The sequence below is a fragment of the Engystomops pustulosus genome, chromosome 1, assembly GCF_040894005.1.
Source record: "Engystomops pustulosus chromosome 1, aEngPut4.maternal, whole genome shotgun sequence".
In the NCBI taxonomy this organism is placed as follows: Eukaryota; Metazoa; Chordata; class Amphibia; order Anura; family Leptodactylidae; genus Engystomops; species Engystomops pustulosus.
In genome coordinates, this window is record NC_092411.1 from 151,146,923 (window position 1) to 151,167,360 (window position 20,438).

At 42.7% G+C, this 20,438-nt stretch overlaps 1 protein-coding gene across 1 annotated transcript in view; it reads right to left on the reverse strand.

Annotated features, from left to right (window-relative positions):
• Positions 1–4,414: 4,414 nt before the first annotated feature.
• SHC2 (SHC adaptor protein 2) overlaps positions 4,415–20,438 on the reverse strand; it is a 38,714-nt gene continuing 22,690 nt past the window's right edge. The window contains exons 8-13 of the mRNA XM_072110913.1: positions 19,387–19,573; positions 17,434–17,503; positions 17,115–17,279; positions 10,491–10,786; positions 7,504–7,638; positions 4,415–5,124 (exon numbers count right to left, since the gene is read on the reverse strand). Coding sequence (XP_071967014.1) covers positions 7,504–7,638; positions 10,491–10,786; positions 17,115–17,279; positions 17,434–17,503; positions 19,387–19,573 — 853 coding nt within the window. The 3' untranslated portion in view covers positions 4,415–5,124. The remainder of the gene's footprint in view (positions 5,125–7,503; positions 7,639–10,490; positions 10,787–17,114; positions 17,280–17,433; positions 17,504–19,386; positions 19,574–20,438) is intronic.

Sequence of the window (20,438 nt, forward strand, 5' to 3'; positions counted from 1 at the left end):
AAAGTAAAAAAATACACCCATATAGAGCATATACACATCCATACATTTATATAGTCATACACAGATCTCAACATACTCAGAAATTTTCGGGATTTGCACCGCTGTGACAGCTATTTTGAAGGGGATTGTGTCGCACGCGATTGGATTTGGTGCAGACTTTCATGAGGCTAAAATCGGGGGGCAGGCAGTCGGACGATCCGACGGATTCGGACTGAGTGCGGGATTAAACTTTAAAATTCTGCCGCAAGACATGCACTTACATACACCGGGAAGAAGAAGGTGAACTTCGGCGGACCTGAGCAGGGAAGCAACAGATGCATGAAATAGGGCGCACAATCTCTGTGAATCACGGCACAGCGAGGATTGCGCAGGACCGGGTAAATAAATGTGACCCATTGTGTTGCTCATGCTTCTTTCATCCTTTTGTTGCACCTCTGTGCTTTGAACTTTCTTCTGAGTCTTGTTTTTATGTTCTATGTGTCTTTTCTCAGCTCTGATGTTGCTCTCTCCTGTTCACCTCATAAGTCTTGCCTTTTAATTCTTCCTACCTAATTACTCCAGACTATTAACAACCTTAATCTGCCATTCATAGCTAAAGCTAAGGCTTGCTGTTCTTTTCCATTACTTATCATACTACTGTGCTTCTCGCTCTGTTTGACTTAGTCCCAAATTTTAACATGAGTTGGCTATTATTGACTTATGTATTGTATAGCCAATGCAAAGCAGCGGGTTCACTGTTATCTAGAAATGTGTTGTGTATTAACTATATATACACATGACAACTATAGAGACAAATAAGTATTCTCTAGCCCGAAAATTCAAGATATAAATTGAATCAAAGGTAATCTACCAGTGGCTGCATTAATGCCTAGATATAATATTGTGTCTGTGACAGTTTTTTGTATAAGTTTGCACTAAAAAAGTGTCTTTTGAGCTTGCACATGTATTTGTGAAGTGTTTGCGCCACTTTTATGTTGTGGTTGCAGTTTGTCCTACACTTTAGAAAACTGTGCACCTAAATGGGTGTGTTGGTGCTTAGTCAGAGTTTTCCATTGCTTTTGTTCGAATTGCAAAATGCTTTTATAGCACATATGGAGCATCACTTACCTGAACATGTATGTGTCTAGACCTAATTGATTCTCCACTCATATTGTGACCCCCTCATCTACCACTCAAATTGTGGCCCACATCATCTATCCCTCATATTGTGGCCTTGATCATATGCTCACATTGTGGCCCACCCATCTATCCCTCATATTGTGGCCTTGAACATATCCTCATATTGTGGCCACATCACCTCCCCCTCATATTGTTACACCTTATATTGTGGCCTCTCATTTACCCCTCATATTGTGGCCTCATTATCTCCCACTCATATTGTGGCCCCTCATATTGTGGCCTTGATCATCTAGCCTCATCACCCCTCTCAGAGTGACCTTCTCAGCTACCCCACATATTGTCACCCTCTTAGCTCCCACTCATATTGTGACTGTCACCCTCATGTTGTGGGCCCCCTGAACACAAACCCATCCCAAACTATGTAATTAAACAGCAGATACTCACCTCTTTTCCCTTTCCTCCTGCAGTTCTCATCTTCTGCCTCTGCTGCTGTTGCAAGCAGTGATGCTGGAAGACATGATGATCACATCTGCTGCATACAGCTGCAGTGGGTCAACAGTGATGATGCAGAGAGTTAAAGGCACAAAGTTCAGCACCATCACCTCATACAAATCCATATGCAGAGGGTGCATATGGTGTTTTAGTCCCAGGACAGCAGACAGTAGAACAGAGTCAGCTATTGGCAGGGGTAACATGTGTTTGCGTTCACCAGTGGTTTCACCAGTACACCGGTGGGCCAATCTGACCTTAAATATACAAGTGCTTCTTAATTAATTAGAATATCAGCGAAAAGTAAATCAAATCAAAAAGGGAAATATAAGTGAAAGTGAATATTGTATAGAGTTATTACAAACAGAGAGAACTTTTTCATGTTTATATTTATGTTAACATTGATGATTATGCCTTACAGCCAAGGAAAAGCAAAAATCATTGGGGCACATTTACTTACCCGTCCCGTCGCGATCCCCATCATGCGTTGTCCGACGAGGATTTGGGTCTGCCGCGATTCACTAAGATCGTGCGTCCAATTTCCTGCATCTGTCGCTTCCCCCGCTGAGTTCACCTTCTTCTTCCCGGTGCATGTGAGTGCTGATCTTGCGACACAATTTGCTGTTTAAATTCCGTCGTTTGTCCTAATCAGTCAGGTTGTCCGACGTCCACGGACCCCGATTTGTGTCGCATGCAAGCCGGCGCCGATGCGACACAATCCGATCGTGTGCACTAAAAACCCGGGGTAATTTAGGGCAAAACGGAAAAAAAATGCAAAACCCGACAAAAATGCGGCGTTCGAACCTTTAGTAAATGTGCCCCATTATCTCAGAATATTAGAATATTATAGAAGACCAACCATATAACATTTTTTGAACACAGAAATGCTGGCCAAATGAAAAGTATGTAGATTAAATGCACTCAATACTTGGTCAGGGTTCCTTTTGCATGAATGACTGCATCAATATGGCGTGGCATGGAGGCAATCAGCTTATGGCACTACAAACCTCTTATGGATGCCCAGGTTGTGATAGCAGCCTTCAGCTCATTTGCATTGTTGGGTCTGGTATCCCTATCTTGACAATACTCTATTAAGCCAGGCGGGTTCGCTAGCCAATCAAACACAGTGATACTAGATATTGGTACCTTTGACAGTATAGACATTCCATTTCTTTAAAGCTTGTGAGCAGCGGGAATAGTAAAGTGCTCTAAAATTTCCTGGTACATGGCTGCGCTGACATTGGTCTTGATACAACACAGTGGGTATACACTAGCAGATCACATGGCTCCACATCACTGATTGCAAAACTTCACACTAGACCTCAAGCAGCTTTGATTGTGTGCCTCTCCACTCTTCCTCCAGACTCTGGGATCTTGATTTCCAAATTAAATGCTAAATTTACTTTCATCTGAAAACACCTTGGACCACTGAGCAACAGTCCAGTTCCTTTTTTCCTTGGCCCAGGTAAGACACTTCATGGAATGTGAGACTTATAACTCAGGTCCTGGATATGTATGTTGACTCTTGAAGTATTGACTCCATCTGAAGTCCACTACTTGTGAATCTCCCCCTAATTTTTGAACGGTCTTTTCTTAACAAACAAGGCTGCGGTTATCCTAGTTGATTGTGCACCTATTTCTACCACAATTTTTCTTTTTACAGCACTCTGTTAACAGCCAGTTTCTTTAACAACAACCTTTTATGGCTTACCTTCCTTGTGGAGTTTGTCAATGACTGCTGTCAAGTCCGCAGTATTCCCCATAATATGGGCACAAATTGCCAATTCTGACCTGTAGATCAGATCTGAACTGAAGGAATCTTTTTGCATTAGTCTTGGCCGGTTCACACTCCTTCCTGTCCTCTGCCCACCCATAACTGTCGGGAGGGGATTATAAATGTACCAGTTTTCTGGCAGAGAAGGCAAAAAAACTCCCACAATTAATTTAGGGTTTTCCTTGGATGTAGGCCATAGCATAAATAAACACTTGTAAAAGTTCACTCTGTTTGTAATGAGTGTTTATAATATATGTCTTTTTGAATTGAATTATGAGGGAAAAAAAATCCTGTTTTTCCAATTCATTCAAAAGCACTTGTGTGCATGAATAAAATATAGATAAGGTAGATTTCTTTTAGCACATCCCCAGTGCAGAAAACCCAACACATGCCATGCACATGGCGGCACGTTGGCTGAGTGAGCAGCACTTCTGCCTTGCAGCACTGGGGCCTGGGTTTGAATCCCACCCAGGTCAACATCTGCAATGTGTTTGTATGTTCTCTCCGTGTTTGCATGGGTTTCCTCCCACACTCCAAAACATACTGTTAGGTTGTTTAGATTGTGAGCCCCATGGGGACAGGGACCGATTTGACATGCTTCATGCAGCGCTGCGTAATCTGTGTGCGCTATATAAATAAAGGAATTATTATTATATAAATCCCCACCAGAAAAGTATAGATTATAACTTGGAAGCAATGGATGGAGATTTAGTTAGACACTTGCTCTGATGTATTTCTTTATTGGCCTGTTGTATCTCCGGCTCAATCACTACTATATCCAACCACAGTGAGTGGGCATATACAAGCCTTAGAGTGCTACTAGGAGCACACCATGTCACCCACACCATATTTGCTGATTGTCAGATCTCCCAGCGGTAACGATAAGGAGCAAAATTCTATCACTAGCAAATTATAACATTCATTGCATAGGATGAAGCCATCAGTAGCCAAAGTAAATATTGCAGTCTCTGCACCTCCTGCTGCAATTCAGTTCTCCATAATTATCATGAAGATGGCCGTAGGGTACTGGCTTTTGCAGGTGAGTGGAACAAATGTGTTCCTTCTTGACATATTCTAAGATTTCAAGTGTGTAAAACCTATGAAATCATATTAACTGTGTAAGACAACAACCATTTCTGTACTGACCATGAAGATTGCTCGAGGTATGAGATAAACAGATTAACACTTGTTTTTCAGAAAAGAAGCATGGACGATGTTTGGTGAGGCAATACATACATCCAAGCACCACAAGGTCATAAAAGGTATTAGACATATTTCCCAACATGTAATGCTCCTCCGCAAGTTAGCCATGCTTAGAAGATATTACTATTTCCTAAATACACCAGATTCTGCAGCAGGAAGGTCAGACAGACGGTTAGAAATACACTGGCTTGGTGTAAATATAGTTCAGGTTGTTAATGCATACGTGTATATATAGTAATCGTTGCCGCTCATCCTTAGGCGTACATCATGTCTTGCACCAGTGGCTGGATATTTGTTATTGTTGTGGTTATGAGTGGTCCTCTTCTTCACTGTCAGTGAGCTCAGCTACTCCCTCTGGTGGGGAAAGGTACAATAGTACAGCTATACACAAATGCAAGATGTAGTCTCTGGCAGAAGGGTCCTCTGTTGGTCACTTATTGATGTTTCTTATAGTGGTTTTCACCTTTGCAACCTGTTTCAGGGGCAGCTCCTCTGTTCACCCCTTTTGATTATTGTTCATCTCCACGCAAGGGGTGAGCCTGAATAACATACAGCACACAAGAGGTTATCAAGTGCTTAAGAACATAGTTAGAGTTTATCACATTTAAATCTCCTATAACCAACACTATGCACCTACAATAAAAAGCATCTCTCTTCTAAATGTGTATTTCCTATTTAAAAAAAGAAAACTTTTCTTTTTTCGGAGAAATACTGTATATACTCGAGTATAAACCGACCCGAGTATAAGCCAAGGCCCCTAATTTTAGCACAAAAAAACTGGGAAAACCTATTGACTCGAGTATAAGCCGAGGGTGGAAAATGCATTGGTCACAACCCCCCCAGTATTTAGCCTGCCAGCCTCCTGCCCCAGTATACAGCCTGCCAGCCCCCTGCCCCAGTATATAGCCTGCCAGCCCCCTGCCCCAGTATACAGCCTGCCAGCCCCCTGCCCCAGTATACAGCCTGCCAGCCCCCTGCCCCAGTATACAGCCTGCCAGCCCCCTGCCCCAGTATACAGCCTGCCAGCCCCCTGCCCCAGTATACAGCCTGCCAGTCCCCTGCCCCAGTAAACAGCCTGCCAGCCCCCTGCCCCAGTATACAGCCTGCCAGCCCCCTGCCCCCAGTATACAGCCTGCCAGCCCCCTGCCCCAGTATACAGCCTGCCAGCCCCCTGCCTCCAGTATACAGCCTGCTAGCCCCGGTATACAGCCTGCCAGCCCCCTTCCCCAGTATACAGCCTGCCAGCGGCCCCTTCCCCAGTAGATAGCCGGCAGCCTCTGCCCCAGTAAATAGCCGCTCCCCCGTCCCCCGTGATAGAGATAGTTGATTAAAAAAATAAATAAATCTAAGCGAACCTTTCCGGTGGCCCCGGATCTTCTGCGCGATCGGCCCGGCAGCAGCAGCGGCGGCAGCTCCGTGAGACGCACAGCTCTGAAATCACCAAACATCAAGCGTGTGAGCCGGCTGCCGGCACACACAATACCATGTGACGTCGCACGGAGCTGTCGCCGCTGCTGCTGCCGGGCGGATCGCGCAGAAGACCTGAGGGGGCCGCCGGAAAGGTGAGTTTAGATTTATTTATTTTTTTAATCAACTATCTCAACAACGGGGGACGGGGGAGCGGTGCCCGACAGGACGAGGGAGCGCTTGCCCGATGGGACGGGGGATCGGTGCCCGCCGGAAAGGTGAGTTTTGAGTTATTTATTATTGAGTTATTGATTATTGAGTTGGTTTTGACTCGAGTATAAGCCGAGTTTGAGTTTTTCAGCTGATATGCTGCAGGTTGGTTGCAAATGTTACAAATCCTGCAACATAAATTGATACTTTGCACAAGTGTAGAAAGTCTACACAAGGATTAGTGACTGGAAAGTCTGCAGATGTGTTTCTACTGCAAGTATGTGGACAAAGCAAAAGGGGCATTACATACAGCATTTTTTATGGTTTTTTGCATTTTTTTGCTAACTTTATAGGAAATCTACCATGAAAATCCATCATGACTAGGGACACTTAAAGGGAACCTACCACCACGAATCTACCTATAAAGGTAGATCGGGTGGTAGGTGGATGTAAGGGACGTGAGGATAGCTCTTTTTAGAGCTAATCCTCACGTCCCCGCTAACTTTAGGTACACTTTATTCCCCTAATATGTAGATTTCGTTATGCGGCTACTGGGGCGTGGAGTAGCCGGCACGAGGCTACACAGCGCGGCTACTTCACGCCCCAGTAGCCACATTACTCCTCCTACCCGGTTGCGTGCGGCGCGCAGCTCCTCGTAGCTGCGCGCCCTCGTCCGTCATGATGGCGTTCTGCGCATGCGCAGAACGCCGGCCGACGGCTGAGCAGTCCCAGCTCCGAGGCCGCAGTCCCAGCTGCGCGCCGCAAGCAACCGGGTGGGAGGAGTAATGTGGCTACTGGGGCGTGGAGTAGCCGCACTGTGTAGCCTCGTGCCGGCTACTCCACGCCCCAGTAGCCGCATAATGAAATCTACATATTAGGGGAATAAAGTGTACCTAAAGTTAGCGGGGACGTGAGGATTAGCTCTAAAAAGAGCTATCCTCACGTCCCTTACATCCACCTACCACCCGATCTACCTTTATAGGTAGATTCGTGGTGGTAGGTTCTCTTTAAACATAGACCCAGGTACTGTGACTGTGCTAATCTTCTTAAATTCCTTATTCAAGGCTTCATGGATAATGTATCGCCAAGTAAGTGTCCCTAGTTTATTAAAATAGTTATCAAAATCTAAGACTGCATTTAGATCTACATTTGCAGCTTTTTGTGCTTTTATCATTTTTATGTGGCATTTTGTCCCTCATCCTGAAAAACAGCAATAAGAATGATTACTTCACATTCCTGAACTGGCCTATCTGCTTCAATCCACTCTTTCTTTACCCATTTCCAGGTACCAGTGCTCTTACCTAAGATGTTACTCTTCGTGGTATCACCTGACGTAAGTGCAGTTCACTTTCTGCTGCCACAATTGGCTGTTGGTTATGCAGATGATAGGAGATTAGATGACTTATGCTCTCGAACAGAACATCTTTTGTTCTAACCTAAAGGAAAACAGAAGCCATTTACTGTATCGTTTGTATAGTATACTCCTGACCATAAGAAACATCCATAGTTAGAACCATAAAAGAAGGAAAACATTTTTTACAGTAAATATTCCATGGGCAATATTAATGCAATATTGCCAGGTGATTTTGTACAGTTCCTCAATATCCTTCCTTTAGTGCCCCACTCATGTACCTGTAGTGGGGAGATTTTTCTTGTGTACAAGCCCTGAAATAGAATAGATTGTTTTCCCTCTTAACCCACCTCCACGACAAATGGGTATGAAAGGGTATGATGAGGCTCATGCCTAGAGGCAGAGGGGACTGCCACTGGGTGCTGGGTGCCAGGATTCAGGAGACCAGAGTCTCTGGATATATCCAGCACAGTGGGAGAGGCAAGGTTTATGGCATACGCCAGGTCCGATCTGGTGTAGTTTTGCTTAAAAAACATTAAACCAAAAACATAGTCCACTGGTTTTTCAAAGGAATGCAGGCAAGCTCAGGAATGTCCCATGTCTGCCCCCTCCACCGGCCGCCACACCCCTCTGGCATATTCACTATTTTAATCACAAATTCTTGCACTGCGCAAAAAAAAAAAAAACAGTTGTATAGTAAGATGGTTTAAAACTGCACCAGAATTATCCAAGTAAGCAGAATAAAAAGTAAGGTTTTTAGACTGCGTGCCTCCCATTGCTTGGGTCAATTAACTCAACATAAGCCATGTCCTTTACCACAAAGCCATGCCTCTTAGTTCTTCGAGTGGCTTAAAGGTTTTTTAAAATCCTTGATAAATGTGACACCAGGCATTTTAGACATTTTTTCCCAAAAAATTAGAACAGAGTTTTAGTTGTAAACAGATTTCAAGTTTTGCACATAACTGAAACAAACATTATATGAGAAAGCATATATGAGAAAGATATAGATAGATAGATAGATAGATAGATAGATAGATAGATAGATAGATAGATAGAAAAAAAGAAAAATTCGGAGCAGCACTACTGGTTTAAATGGTAAGGTGGTGCAAAGCCGTAAGTTCCGTGGCAAACGGTCTTTTGTAAATAAGTCCAAAAAATAGGCAGCACTCCAAGGTTGTAGTCAAAAACGTGAGGGTGAAGCTTTATTCCATGGCAACGTTTCGGTGCTTGATAAAGGTGGATTAAACCACCGAAACGTTGCCATGGAATAAAGCTTCACCCTCACGTTTTTGACTACAACCTTGGAGTGCTGCCTATTTTTTGGACTTAGATAGATAGATAGATAGATACACATGGAAAGTTCAAGTCCGCACAGTGGAAAACTCCTTCAAAGGAGGGGTGCAGAGCCCCCAAGGATCCTGGCCAGGTCCTTACTTGTATATGCGTTGGAAATGGTAGGCAGCACTCCAGAATTCAGGTCAAATCAAGGCTTGAGAAAGGTGTACCACACCGAAACGTCGCCACTTGTTCCAATAAAAATCACCTTTATTTGACCTGAATTCTGGAGTGCTGCCTACCATTTCCAAAGCATAGATAGATAGATAGATAGATAGATAGATAGATAGATAGATAGAAAAAATAGAAAATAGGCAGCACTTCAAAATAGTGGAAATAAATCAAGTGGTTTTTATTCCCAGCCTAGATACAATGTTACCACTGCCTGTGTGACCAAGGTGCCATTGCCGCACCGTTGCTTAGGTGACAGCACCCATGTCATAGAGTAGAGCAGCATCCACTCCTCTCTATGACCCTGGCGCCACTGCCTAAGCAACAATGGCTATGGCACCTGGGTGATAGAGAAGAGCGGGGGAGTGGTGAGAAGCCGCTGAAGGGAGAGCAGGTAGGTGAGTATTTCCTTTTTCTTGCTGTGACTGCCTATCTACTGGGGAGCATGTGCTGTGACTACCTATCTATTGGGGGGGTCATGTGCTGTGGCTACCTATCTGCTGAGGACATGTGCCTGGGCTACCTTTCTACTGGGGGCATGCGCTGGGGCTAACTATCTACTGGACAAATGACTACCTTTCTCCTGGAGGGCAAATGCTGTGGCTACCTATCTACTGGGAGGCATGTGCTGTGGCTACCTATTTACTAGCAGGCATGTGATGGTGCTACCTAACTACTTGGGGGGCATGTGCCGTGATTACTAATATGCTAGGGGGCATGTACTGTGGCTACCTATCTACTTGGGGGCATGTGCTGGGGCTAGCTGTCTATTTGGGTGCATGTGCTGGGGCTACATATGTACTGGGGGGCATGTGCTTGGGCTACCTATCTACTGGGGGCATGTATTGGGGCTAGCTATGTACTGGGGGGGCATGTGCTGGGGTTACCTAGTTACTGGGTGCCATGTGATGTGGCTACCTGTCTACTGGGGGCACTTACTGGGACTACCTATCTACTGGGGGCATGTGCTGGGGCTACCTATTTACTGGGGGGCATGTGCTGGGGCCACCTATCTACTGGGGGTATGTTATGGGGCTACCTATCTACTGAGGGGCATGTGCTGTGGCTACCCATTTACTGGGGACCATGTACCTCTGCTACCTATCAACTGGGGACCATGTGCTGTGGCTACCTATCTACTGGGGGACATGTGCTGTGGTTACCTATCTACTGGGGGACATGTGCCGTGGCTACCTATCTGCTGGAGGGCATGTGCATATTGTATGGCTCTCACAGAATCACATTCAAAATATGTGGTGTTCGTGACTCTCTCAGCCCAAAAAGTTCCTGACCCCTGTGATAGCGCCTAATAAGTAAAGATTATTATTATTATTATTATTATATATAGATTCTAGCTATAAAGAACACATGGGCAGCAGTTTCAATCAGGCCCAGGAGCTATAGGGGTCATAAAAATACAATGTTTCTTACCACCCCTTCTGGGTCCACTAATAGTAGATGTTTGGGTTGTCCTCTGTGCATGCCAGTCAGAACATACTGGCCTGGATTAGTAATACTGTCTCTAACCAAGAAGTCACCATCTCTCTGAAGAAGCTTCTCTGCTTCCCTCCTGCTCATTTTACCCTGGTACCATGGTTCTCCTTTCAGCTGTTCTTCCGTGGGGGCAACTGGAGCTCTCCTAGTTGGTGGACTTGGCCACTGATCTTCCATTTTTTGAGATCCCGATAGACCGGATTCATGGAGTTTTAATGCATCTTCAAATGGTCCTAACAAAAATATGAATTTATGTTAGAGTAAGATATTATTTGCTTTATTATATTTATTGTACCTAATCATTTAATATATCTATCTGCAAAAATGTAGAATAAGAGGTAGATCAAAACAGAGCACATTTGTCAGCACCTGTCCAGCAACCACGCAACCACAACCAGGCTTGGCGCTAGCTGTCAGACTAGGTAGGTGGTGGCGAACTCACCCTGCGACGTCCCTGCGGACTAAGGCCCTGCCTAAAGCAGATAAACCGCCCTGGTAAGGGCGAACCCACTATCAGGAACCTAACTGATGGTCCCTGAGTGACCCTACAAGATGACAGGGAAAACCTACTTTGTCTGGCAGCTGCTGGATGGTGGAGCGGACAGGTAACCGGAATACTGATATAGGTCAGTGTTCACACTGGAAACAGAAACTGACACTAGACTGAAACAGGAAGGTGGGGTAAACACTAGGAGATAAACGATACTGAGGGACAAACAACAAATTCAGACAGACAAGCGAAGTCAAACAAACCGGGTCAAAACCAAGATGGCGGCAAAGGTACAGATTCGTAAAGCAATAAGAATGGTCAGTAGGCAAAGCAGAAGTCAGTACACAGAATAGCCAGAAACACAATAGCAAGAACACCAGATACACAGAAAGACTGCAATAACCAGCACCAAATGAAGGGGCTGAGCAGAATATAAGGCAGTAATGGACACTGCCTCCAGCTCTGACTGGCTCAGCCGTCCAATCACTCAAACCGCAGCTGCAGGCAAAACGAGTTCAGAGGCACACCCAGCTTTCCCAGGATCAGAAATGCAGCTGTCAATCACAGGCAGCTCTGGGTGTGGTTTCCCAGCAAGAAGCCTGAAACCTGATCTCATCAGTACAATTTGCGAGTCATGACAACATTGTTACCAAAATTTCCAGTAGTAATGAAATTAAGAGAAGCAAGGGAGTTCAAATACATTCAAACTGTAGAATTATTGAATGTTATATATCTATATAGGACATAAAAGAAATATTCACAATTGAACATCATTTTTATTAAAACAAGTGTTAATATTTGCAGATTCCATATAGTAAATGTTACATAAACAGTTACTGTATATATGGCATATTGTAGGGAATTTTTTAACTTTTTTCTTAACTTTCTATGTATCCTTAACCTTTTATTTAACTCAGGGGTGTAACTTTGAGAGTTACCAGACTTCTGAATGGGACCCACTTACCACTTAAAAATATACATATTACACTTATATATACACACATTCATATACCTACATACATAAATATACAGTTCTTTACTCATAAACAACATTTATACACTCTAACACACATTTATATAATCATACACACACACATATAGAGCATGTGAACATCACATATACACAAACATACAGTACCATATAAAGACGTACAGCATATAAACACAAATACAGTCTATACACACAATACACCATATATACATACAGCATATATACATCACATATACACTCACCGGCCACTTTATTAGGTACACCTTTCCAACTGCTCGTTAATGCTTAATTTCTAATCAGCCAATCACATGGCGGCAATCAGTGCATTTAGGCATGTAGACATGGTCAAGACAATCTCCTGCAGTTCAAACCGAGCATCAGTATGGGGAAGAAAGGTGATTTGAGTGCCTTTGAACGTGGCATGGTTGTTGGTGCCAGAAGGGCTGGTCTGAGTATTTCAGACAATATGGCGCACAGCGATATTGTGGTGCGCCAAAGGGGGGTTTGAATATAACGAATAAAACAGTTTTTCCCGTAATACATCGGTTTCTGCAACTAGTAAAAATATGGTCCGGCATCGGCTTTATTCCTTTAAGAATAATATAAATGAAGCTAAAGTGCATTGGGGGGTGTTAATAGAGTATTGGCATAGCAGGAACAACTGGACAATACAAAGGTATGAGTGGAATGTGTTGACATTGCCAGACAAGACAAGGCAGTTATTTCTGGTAGGTAAATCATGGTGATAGATTTCCTTTAAGCAATTTACAGTTACATCATTATTCATTTTCATTTCCTCTGCCAAACAGCCAATCCGGCAAGTTAACACCCCTAGCTATATGCCATGGCTAGTTTCGATCCGCTTATCTTTATAAGTGAGTGATGTTTGTTGTGAATAAGACATTTGAATAACTATTGCTCTTTAGCAGGACAATTTTAAGAATATGTATTCAACAGTGGAGATCTCAAAAAAGAAATATATGCAATGGCCCCCAAAATTCATTATAACATAAATGGTGGCCTCCATATTAAGTGTAATACAGTGATTCTGGATGAATAATAGTATATGCAGACACAGTCCCTTAATATATACAGTGCTTCCCTAATTAATTTTAAAATATATAGTTACCTCCTTTTAATTTAAACATGTATAGGTCCCTCAATTAAAATATAGTGCCACCTCCTGAATTATAATAAATCAGTTCATAGTTGCAGCACCAGAACCAAGCTTAGTAAATAAACTCACCATTAACACTGAGCTCAGTATATAAAGCACCAGATCCAAGCTCAAAACATAAATACAGTACCAAATGCCAAACCAGAAATACAGAACAATGCAAACACCATAAATACATCACCATAAATAGATGAATGCAATTGATTATTTTAAAATATGGAGCAGGTGGAGGGAGGATGTACGCCCCCCCCCCCCTTGCTTCAAAAGGCTGGTCATTTGATGCTTTGTTGTAGCACCTCCAAAATAATGGTAGAAGCAGCCCTGTTTTACTTCTCCCTTCCTATTGTAAGCAGAAGAGACTACAAACAGAAAAGATTTATGACATGCATAGCATCCAGTGCTGCCCTTCCACAGATAATTCCTGAATACAGGACCGATGCAGATATCCATACACGCTAAAATGTTGTGCAAATAATTCTCTGTATTTAATTTTCCTGCATAAATGTACTGAAAATGTATCTGCCGGATACAGGTGTTACAGCTTCTGACAACTACACAAAGTATGGAGCAAACTTTGTACCCCTCCATGCTCTGTGCATTTACTGCACTGTACAGCTGATTGGCTGCCTACCCTTCAGATTGTGATAGAAAATAACAAATAGTCAACTGGAATTTTATTACCAATCAATGTTGATTCAAGTACTTTCATATTTATTTTTTAAAATTTAGGTTGCTCTTTGTGCTCTTTAACTGTATCAGACATTTACTCTCTACCATTGATATCTCTCTTTTTGCTAATATTGTCCAGTCGGCCTTCACTGTACAGTATGTACACTTGTTCTTTTACTGTTTGGTCAGGCCTATCTGACATTTGTATACTTTGTGGTGCATTTGATGTGTATTGTTCCACATATCACAGACAGTTTCTGTTCCTTTTCAAAGGGGCAACTCCCTCTGTCTACATATACTGACAAATGCAGTCATTACTGATAATGGCCAGAGCTAATTACACATTAACGGGAAAGTAAATTTAATATAAATTCTACTGGCTGGCTTTTGTGAGTGTTTTATATTTAATAAGAAATTCACTCTAAACATTTCTGGGTTAGTAATCTCATACCAAAGCATTCTTGACAATGATATACATTTTCATGACTTTTTACTGCTCTCTCAGGTTATTCTACATTAGGAAACGATTATGTATTCTAGGCAAATATGTTTAATATGACACATACACAGACAGATATAACATATACTGGAGATCAAAATTAGAGAACAAAGGGCCAGATGTATCACTTTTCTGCGCATATATTCTGGCGCATTGTTGCGCCTGAATTATCACAAGCTACAACTTTGATGAGTTGAGTTCCTGCCTCTTATTAATCACTTTACTTTTGACGCAATTTAGGAGCAGTTTAGGCACAATGTTAGATTCTGGCACTTATATGTGATCCTGCTACCAGCTCCTCTCTGCTTCTCTCCCACACCCCAGCATGAAAATGACACTCACAGCAGAGCCCTGGGATCCCCCAGTGCTGATCTTCTGCTGCCCCCCTGTAATTCTGGCCAGTATCCTCCTTAGACGCCAATGTGGTCATCCTGCTACACAGGGGACACTTCTCTGTAGTATCTTCAAAATCCTACAAACTTCTCTTCTCTCCTGCTCTGAGCTGCTGCTTTTGCAGATTGTTTTGTAAACAGAAGCTCCTGAACTGTAAACAGAGGCTACACGTAGTGTCTGTAGTGTCTGGCTCAGCTCTTCTGCTGGGGATAAGCTGCTCTGCACAAGAGCTCAGTGTTACTTCTCAGTTTACGCCACCTTCAGGCTGGTGTGCTTTTGTGCCTGTTTTTGCGCCTGAATGAAAATTTGCAAAAGGTGAATATTATTAGGCGCAGCAAAACATGTGGATTGGTAGGATAAATGAGGGAAACATGGTTATTATGAGGGAAACATCTATGGCCAAAGGACATCACTAGTCTCTCACACTACTCTGGTGGGATTTTGATCAACTCTTCTTCTAGTCTCTTCCACAGTTTTGTGACAATAACTTAGTCATCAAGGATTTCCAGAGGTTTCTGGTTTTATTCTGGGTATTGGTTTAGGGTACATTCACACAGGGTACATTCACACAGAGGATAGAGAATAACGGCGCACGGCCGCATACACGCCGAAAGATAGAGCATGCTCTATTTTTTTTGCGGTGTGCAGGCCGGATCGGTGCAAATTTGCGGCCGCATGTACGTCCCCGCAGACGGCCATGGGAATGTGCCCTTAGATTAGGATTCTGGACTGGCCAATGTTTTAAAGTTACCAGTTTTTCTTTGTGGGCACAGGAGGCACTGACCAAATTGTTGGCTGATTGAGTAAAGAACACATGGAAGGAATCATAGGGGTTGTTATTTCTTATTTCTCTTCCCTTTTTTTCTGTCTTTTTTTGCAGCTTTTTTTGACGCTCTGCAATTTTTGCGAGTTTTTGGGGACTTTTGAAATAAGAACTGAAGTCCACTGTACATTAGTTTATCGCCAGTAAGAAACATTCATCTACTGTTCCAAATCTTCTAAATCTCGCAAATGACATTTATCTTTTCAAATTGTCTAACATTTGCAACATTTTTTGGTGCAAAAAACTCCAGATTAAACCATACTTAAGGGAAGCTTAAAAAATGGAAAGAAGTGACTCAAGACATTTGTGAGACATTTGTAACAAATGTTGCAAAAAATGAGATGGAAAAAAAAAACATTTAACACAAGGAAAAAGAGAAATTGCTAAATTACCAAAGTAGATGGATAAAAGACAGGCCAATGTAAAAACGCCTATAGAAAACAATGGTTCAGTAAGGCATCACTAAACCACAGACGTGTAAAACAACGCCAGTGCGAAAGAGCCCTTAGGGTATGTCCACATGATCAGTATTTGATCAGTATTTAGCATTACTATTTTTATGCCTAAACCAGAAGAAAAACCTACACAGAAAAATTTTATAATCCATTCTTGGTTTTGGCATAAAAATATTGATGCAAAATCCTGACCATGTGCCAGGATTCACATTTTTGTATTATTAGCCGCAGATCATAGACATGAGAAGTGCCACGGACTGATCACTATGCTGGGGACTGAACTCCATGCATAATATTGATATATGATGCACAGAGTTCTAGTTTCTTGATACGTAGCAGAGACGACACTGTACTGTGATCACCAAAACATGTAAATCCAACTTTAGCCTTCCAGGTGAATAGATTTTGTCAGATAAGGAAGGAAATTAGCACCAGATGCCAGAAAAACATCAATAACTTACAGGTATCTGAGGGTGCAGTCACATGTTGCGGTTACAACTGCATTACAATCACTTTTGAGACTGTTTTAGGTGCATTTTTGTTAGTTTAACAGATGAAAGACATTGGGGGACATGTACTATGGCCTTTCCGCCAGTTTTGTTCTGTTCTCCGACCTATTTGTTAGCTGGCGGTGCCAGAAAAAAATGACTTTTTCCGCCTGCTCCAAATCTTCTCCGAAAAGGGACATGGCTTTGGCGGAGTAGAAACTCAGACACAATTAATATGTCGCAGCCATTTTTGGCCGCTGTAAACTGGTGGAAAGTAGACCAAAAGAAATTTGATCTAGCAGGGACACAAAACAATACTATTGCACTGTTGCCTGTTCTCCGACTGTTGGACACATTTCTGGTGCTCGGGACAGATTTTGGTCCCAGGGACAGAAAATGGTCCCGGCGCCAGAAATGTAACTGCACAGCTCCGCAATATTAAATGTGTCTCCTTTCCGAGAGCAGGTCGGTAACAAAGCCAATGCAGATACCGACACTTTATGTAAATGTCCCCCATTAACTGAATAGGTAAAGATTCCTTCAGGACAGATAGACTAAACATATATATCCACTTACTCATATCGAAAATATCCTTCTTTGGACTATCCTCTGGGATCATATAAGGCTCTTTTTCTGTATTAAGCTCGTCAATGGTCTGTGTGTTGACATACATGTGTTCTTCATAGTCTCTTAGTCCTAAAGCATGCCCATTGCTTCCATGGCAAATATCATTTGTTGACCCTAATAAAGGAAAATAATAATAATGTATTATTAAATAAGAAAATGTATGTTTCCCATTCATTATGATATTGATTATTCTGTCTATCTTTAGAAAGGCTTAGGAGGATAGGCAACAGTCAAAATACAATAATACAAACTTTTAGTACAATCTTACCATGGTCCTCCAATTCCCACTGTGATGCAGAGTGTGTTACTGGTGCTCGTCTGGCTGGAGATCCTACCTGCTGCAAGATATGACATGATAAGTGAATATCTAGAAAAGCATATACATTGATAAATATTATTAACATAGACAATACCAATGATAGATACATGTACATATAAAATTCACCCCTGAGCCAGTGCAAAGAGATCACTGATATCTAACATATTAGATTGTAATAGGATTCCACCATTGCAAGAAATCAGTTTGTAAAACTTTTTCTAGAGATGGCACCAACTGTGAGTGGTATCACGCAAAAGTGGAAATATTTAGGAGGCGCAGCCATGAAGTGGTTGTCCAGGTAAATTGATGAGACACTTAGACCTACATTTATCAAAAGAAGTGCAAACTGCCAGGGCCGGTGCCACACTTTGAATGCCCAGAGCTGCTGGGAGGCCCACATAAGGCTGTACATAAGGAATTCATAGGGGTGAGGGGAGTTGTGTATAAAATAACCAGGAGGGGGCTGTTTGGTATGATAAACTAGGGAATATTTTAGGGAACAGGAGACTGTTTGTTTTAGTTTCTGAATTTTTAATGCCGCTATGTGAGTTTACTGCAAAGGGGCCCACTGAGGCTCTATCGCTCAGGGGCCTACTGAACCCTGGAGCCGACCTTGCAAACGGCACTAAGTGCAGTTTTCCTCACTAATGTGTGAAGTGCACCAGATTATTGAATACTGGCACACAGTCTTCATTAAACATAGAGCACGTGACACAATAGGGGTTAATTTACTAAGGGTCCGCGGAGCCCATTTTCGTCGGATTTCCCGACGATTTCCGATTAGCGCAGCATTTAACAGGGGTTTTTGGAGCAAGTGATCGGATTTTGGTGTATTGGCGCCAGCTTTCACGTGACACAAACCGGGTGGGGGGCCCGGGCCGTCGGACGACCCGATGGATTCAGACAACGCGCAGGATTTAACATAGTAAATTGTGTCGCAAGACATACACTTACAAGCACCGGGGAGAAGAAGGTGAACTCAGGCGGACCTCAGTGGGGAAGCGACACATGCAGGATCTCTGGCGCACGATGTTGGTGAATCTATCCCTAGCACCCTGCTCTCAGGGCCTGAGCATTTAGGTGACGTAAAGATGAATACCACCATTGACCTCGGCTTCTTACGGTAGTGGAAAAATGTTCTATAAAGAGATTAGTCATGCTTCTCTGATAGACGAGTCTTGATTTGATGAATGCTAGAAGAATTTTGCCTGCCTGGTTTTATGGTGGAAACTTTGGTGAAGGTATTGTTATTCAGACCCAAAACTTCTTACTTAAAAGGGTTGTCTGCTTTCAGCAAATAATTGATATGGTTTGTGGAAGGAAAAGTTATACAATTTTCCAATATACTTTTTGTATCAATTCCTCACAGTTTTATAGATCTGCTTGCTGTCCTTCTATAGAAAGCTTCTATGTTTATGGACACACAGGAGCACAAGCTGTTAGTATCCCATGACTGTGATTACTCTCTGTGATAATAACAGCTCGTGTACTTGCACGTCCATCACATGACCATGGACAGATTTCTAACCACTATAAATGAATATAGATGCTTTCTATAGAAGGACAGCAGGGAGAGATCTAGAAAGCCGTGAGGAATTGATACAGAAAGTATATTAGAAAATTGTATAACTTTTTATTACAGAAACAATGTCAATTATTTGCTGAAAGTGGACAACCCCTTTAACAGAAACGTAAGTGCATCAGCACATTCTGGACAATTGTATGTTTTCAACTTTTAAATTTGGATCCATTCTTTGCATTCCCTTGAGTCAGGTTTTTTGAAGCCTGCACCCTCGTCGGGACTTTGAGCCCCTTACTCGCTGTGCTGCCCCATTACCTACAGAGTTTCTTTTGCTTATGAATAGAGTATGTTAGTAAAAGTATTAATACTGCTCTTCATACCTGTGTCCACTGGCCATAACTTGCAATCAGTGTGCTGGGTTGACTTGTAGCACCTTGATCCCTGACCCTGCAGTCTTGTACTCCGCCAAGAGGCGGTTCTTTGCCAGGTATGCTATTGTAATAGTTGTGTTCAGAATTTGGATCATCATCAGCAGCCCATGCCATGTCTTCACTTCCCACCACTATCCTTTAAAGACAAGTTACAGAAAAGCACATTACAACAAATCCTCCTTATGTCACTATATTGTACAGGCTTAGAGAAAAGCTGAGTTGGTGATTTTGTAAAAGGGATTACCCAGGCAACCACCGATGCATCGTATTATAATTTGATATATATTAAACCTTTCCATGCAATTATATTTCACATGTTCTGGCAGTCTCCAAGGATATATTTAATATGTTACTAACTGCTATTAATCTGTATCTTGTGATTCTAGCTGCAACAGAAACTGTGATATATGCAGTTCAGAGTGAATTCAGCAATGGGAGCTGTATACCAACATGGGGGGTCATTTACTAAGGGCCCGATTTGCGTTTCTCCGACGGGTTATCCGAATATTTCCAATTTGCGCCGATTTTCCCTGAATTGCCCTGGGATTTTGTAGCACGCGATCGGATGGTGGCGCATCGGCGCTGGCATGCACGCAACGGAAATCGGGGGGCGTTGCCGTAAAAAAACCAATGTTTTCGGAAAAACCGCCATATTTTTTTTTAAAAAGTGTCGCTTGACAAGCGCTTACCTGCACCCAGCGGAGGACGGTGAACTTCAGTGCAATCCGACGAACTTCAGCACAGCAGCGACACCTAGAGGACATCTGGGGAACTGCCTTAGTGAATTCTGCGAGGATTCTGCGACCCGAATCCTCCGCAGAGAACGCGCCGCTGGATCGGGAATGGACCGGGTAAGTAAATCTGCCCCATGGTGTTCCCGACTGTATCTTTAACTGCAGCTATCTCTGCTTCTTTAGTGGCTAGAACCTAAAATACCCTTTTTAGGAAGACACCAGAACTGTGTTACAAATTACATACATCCTTGGCTGCTGAATAGTCAA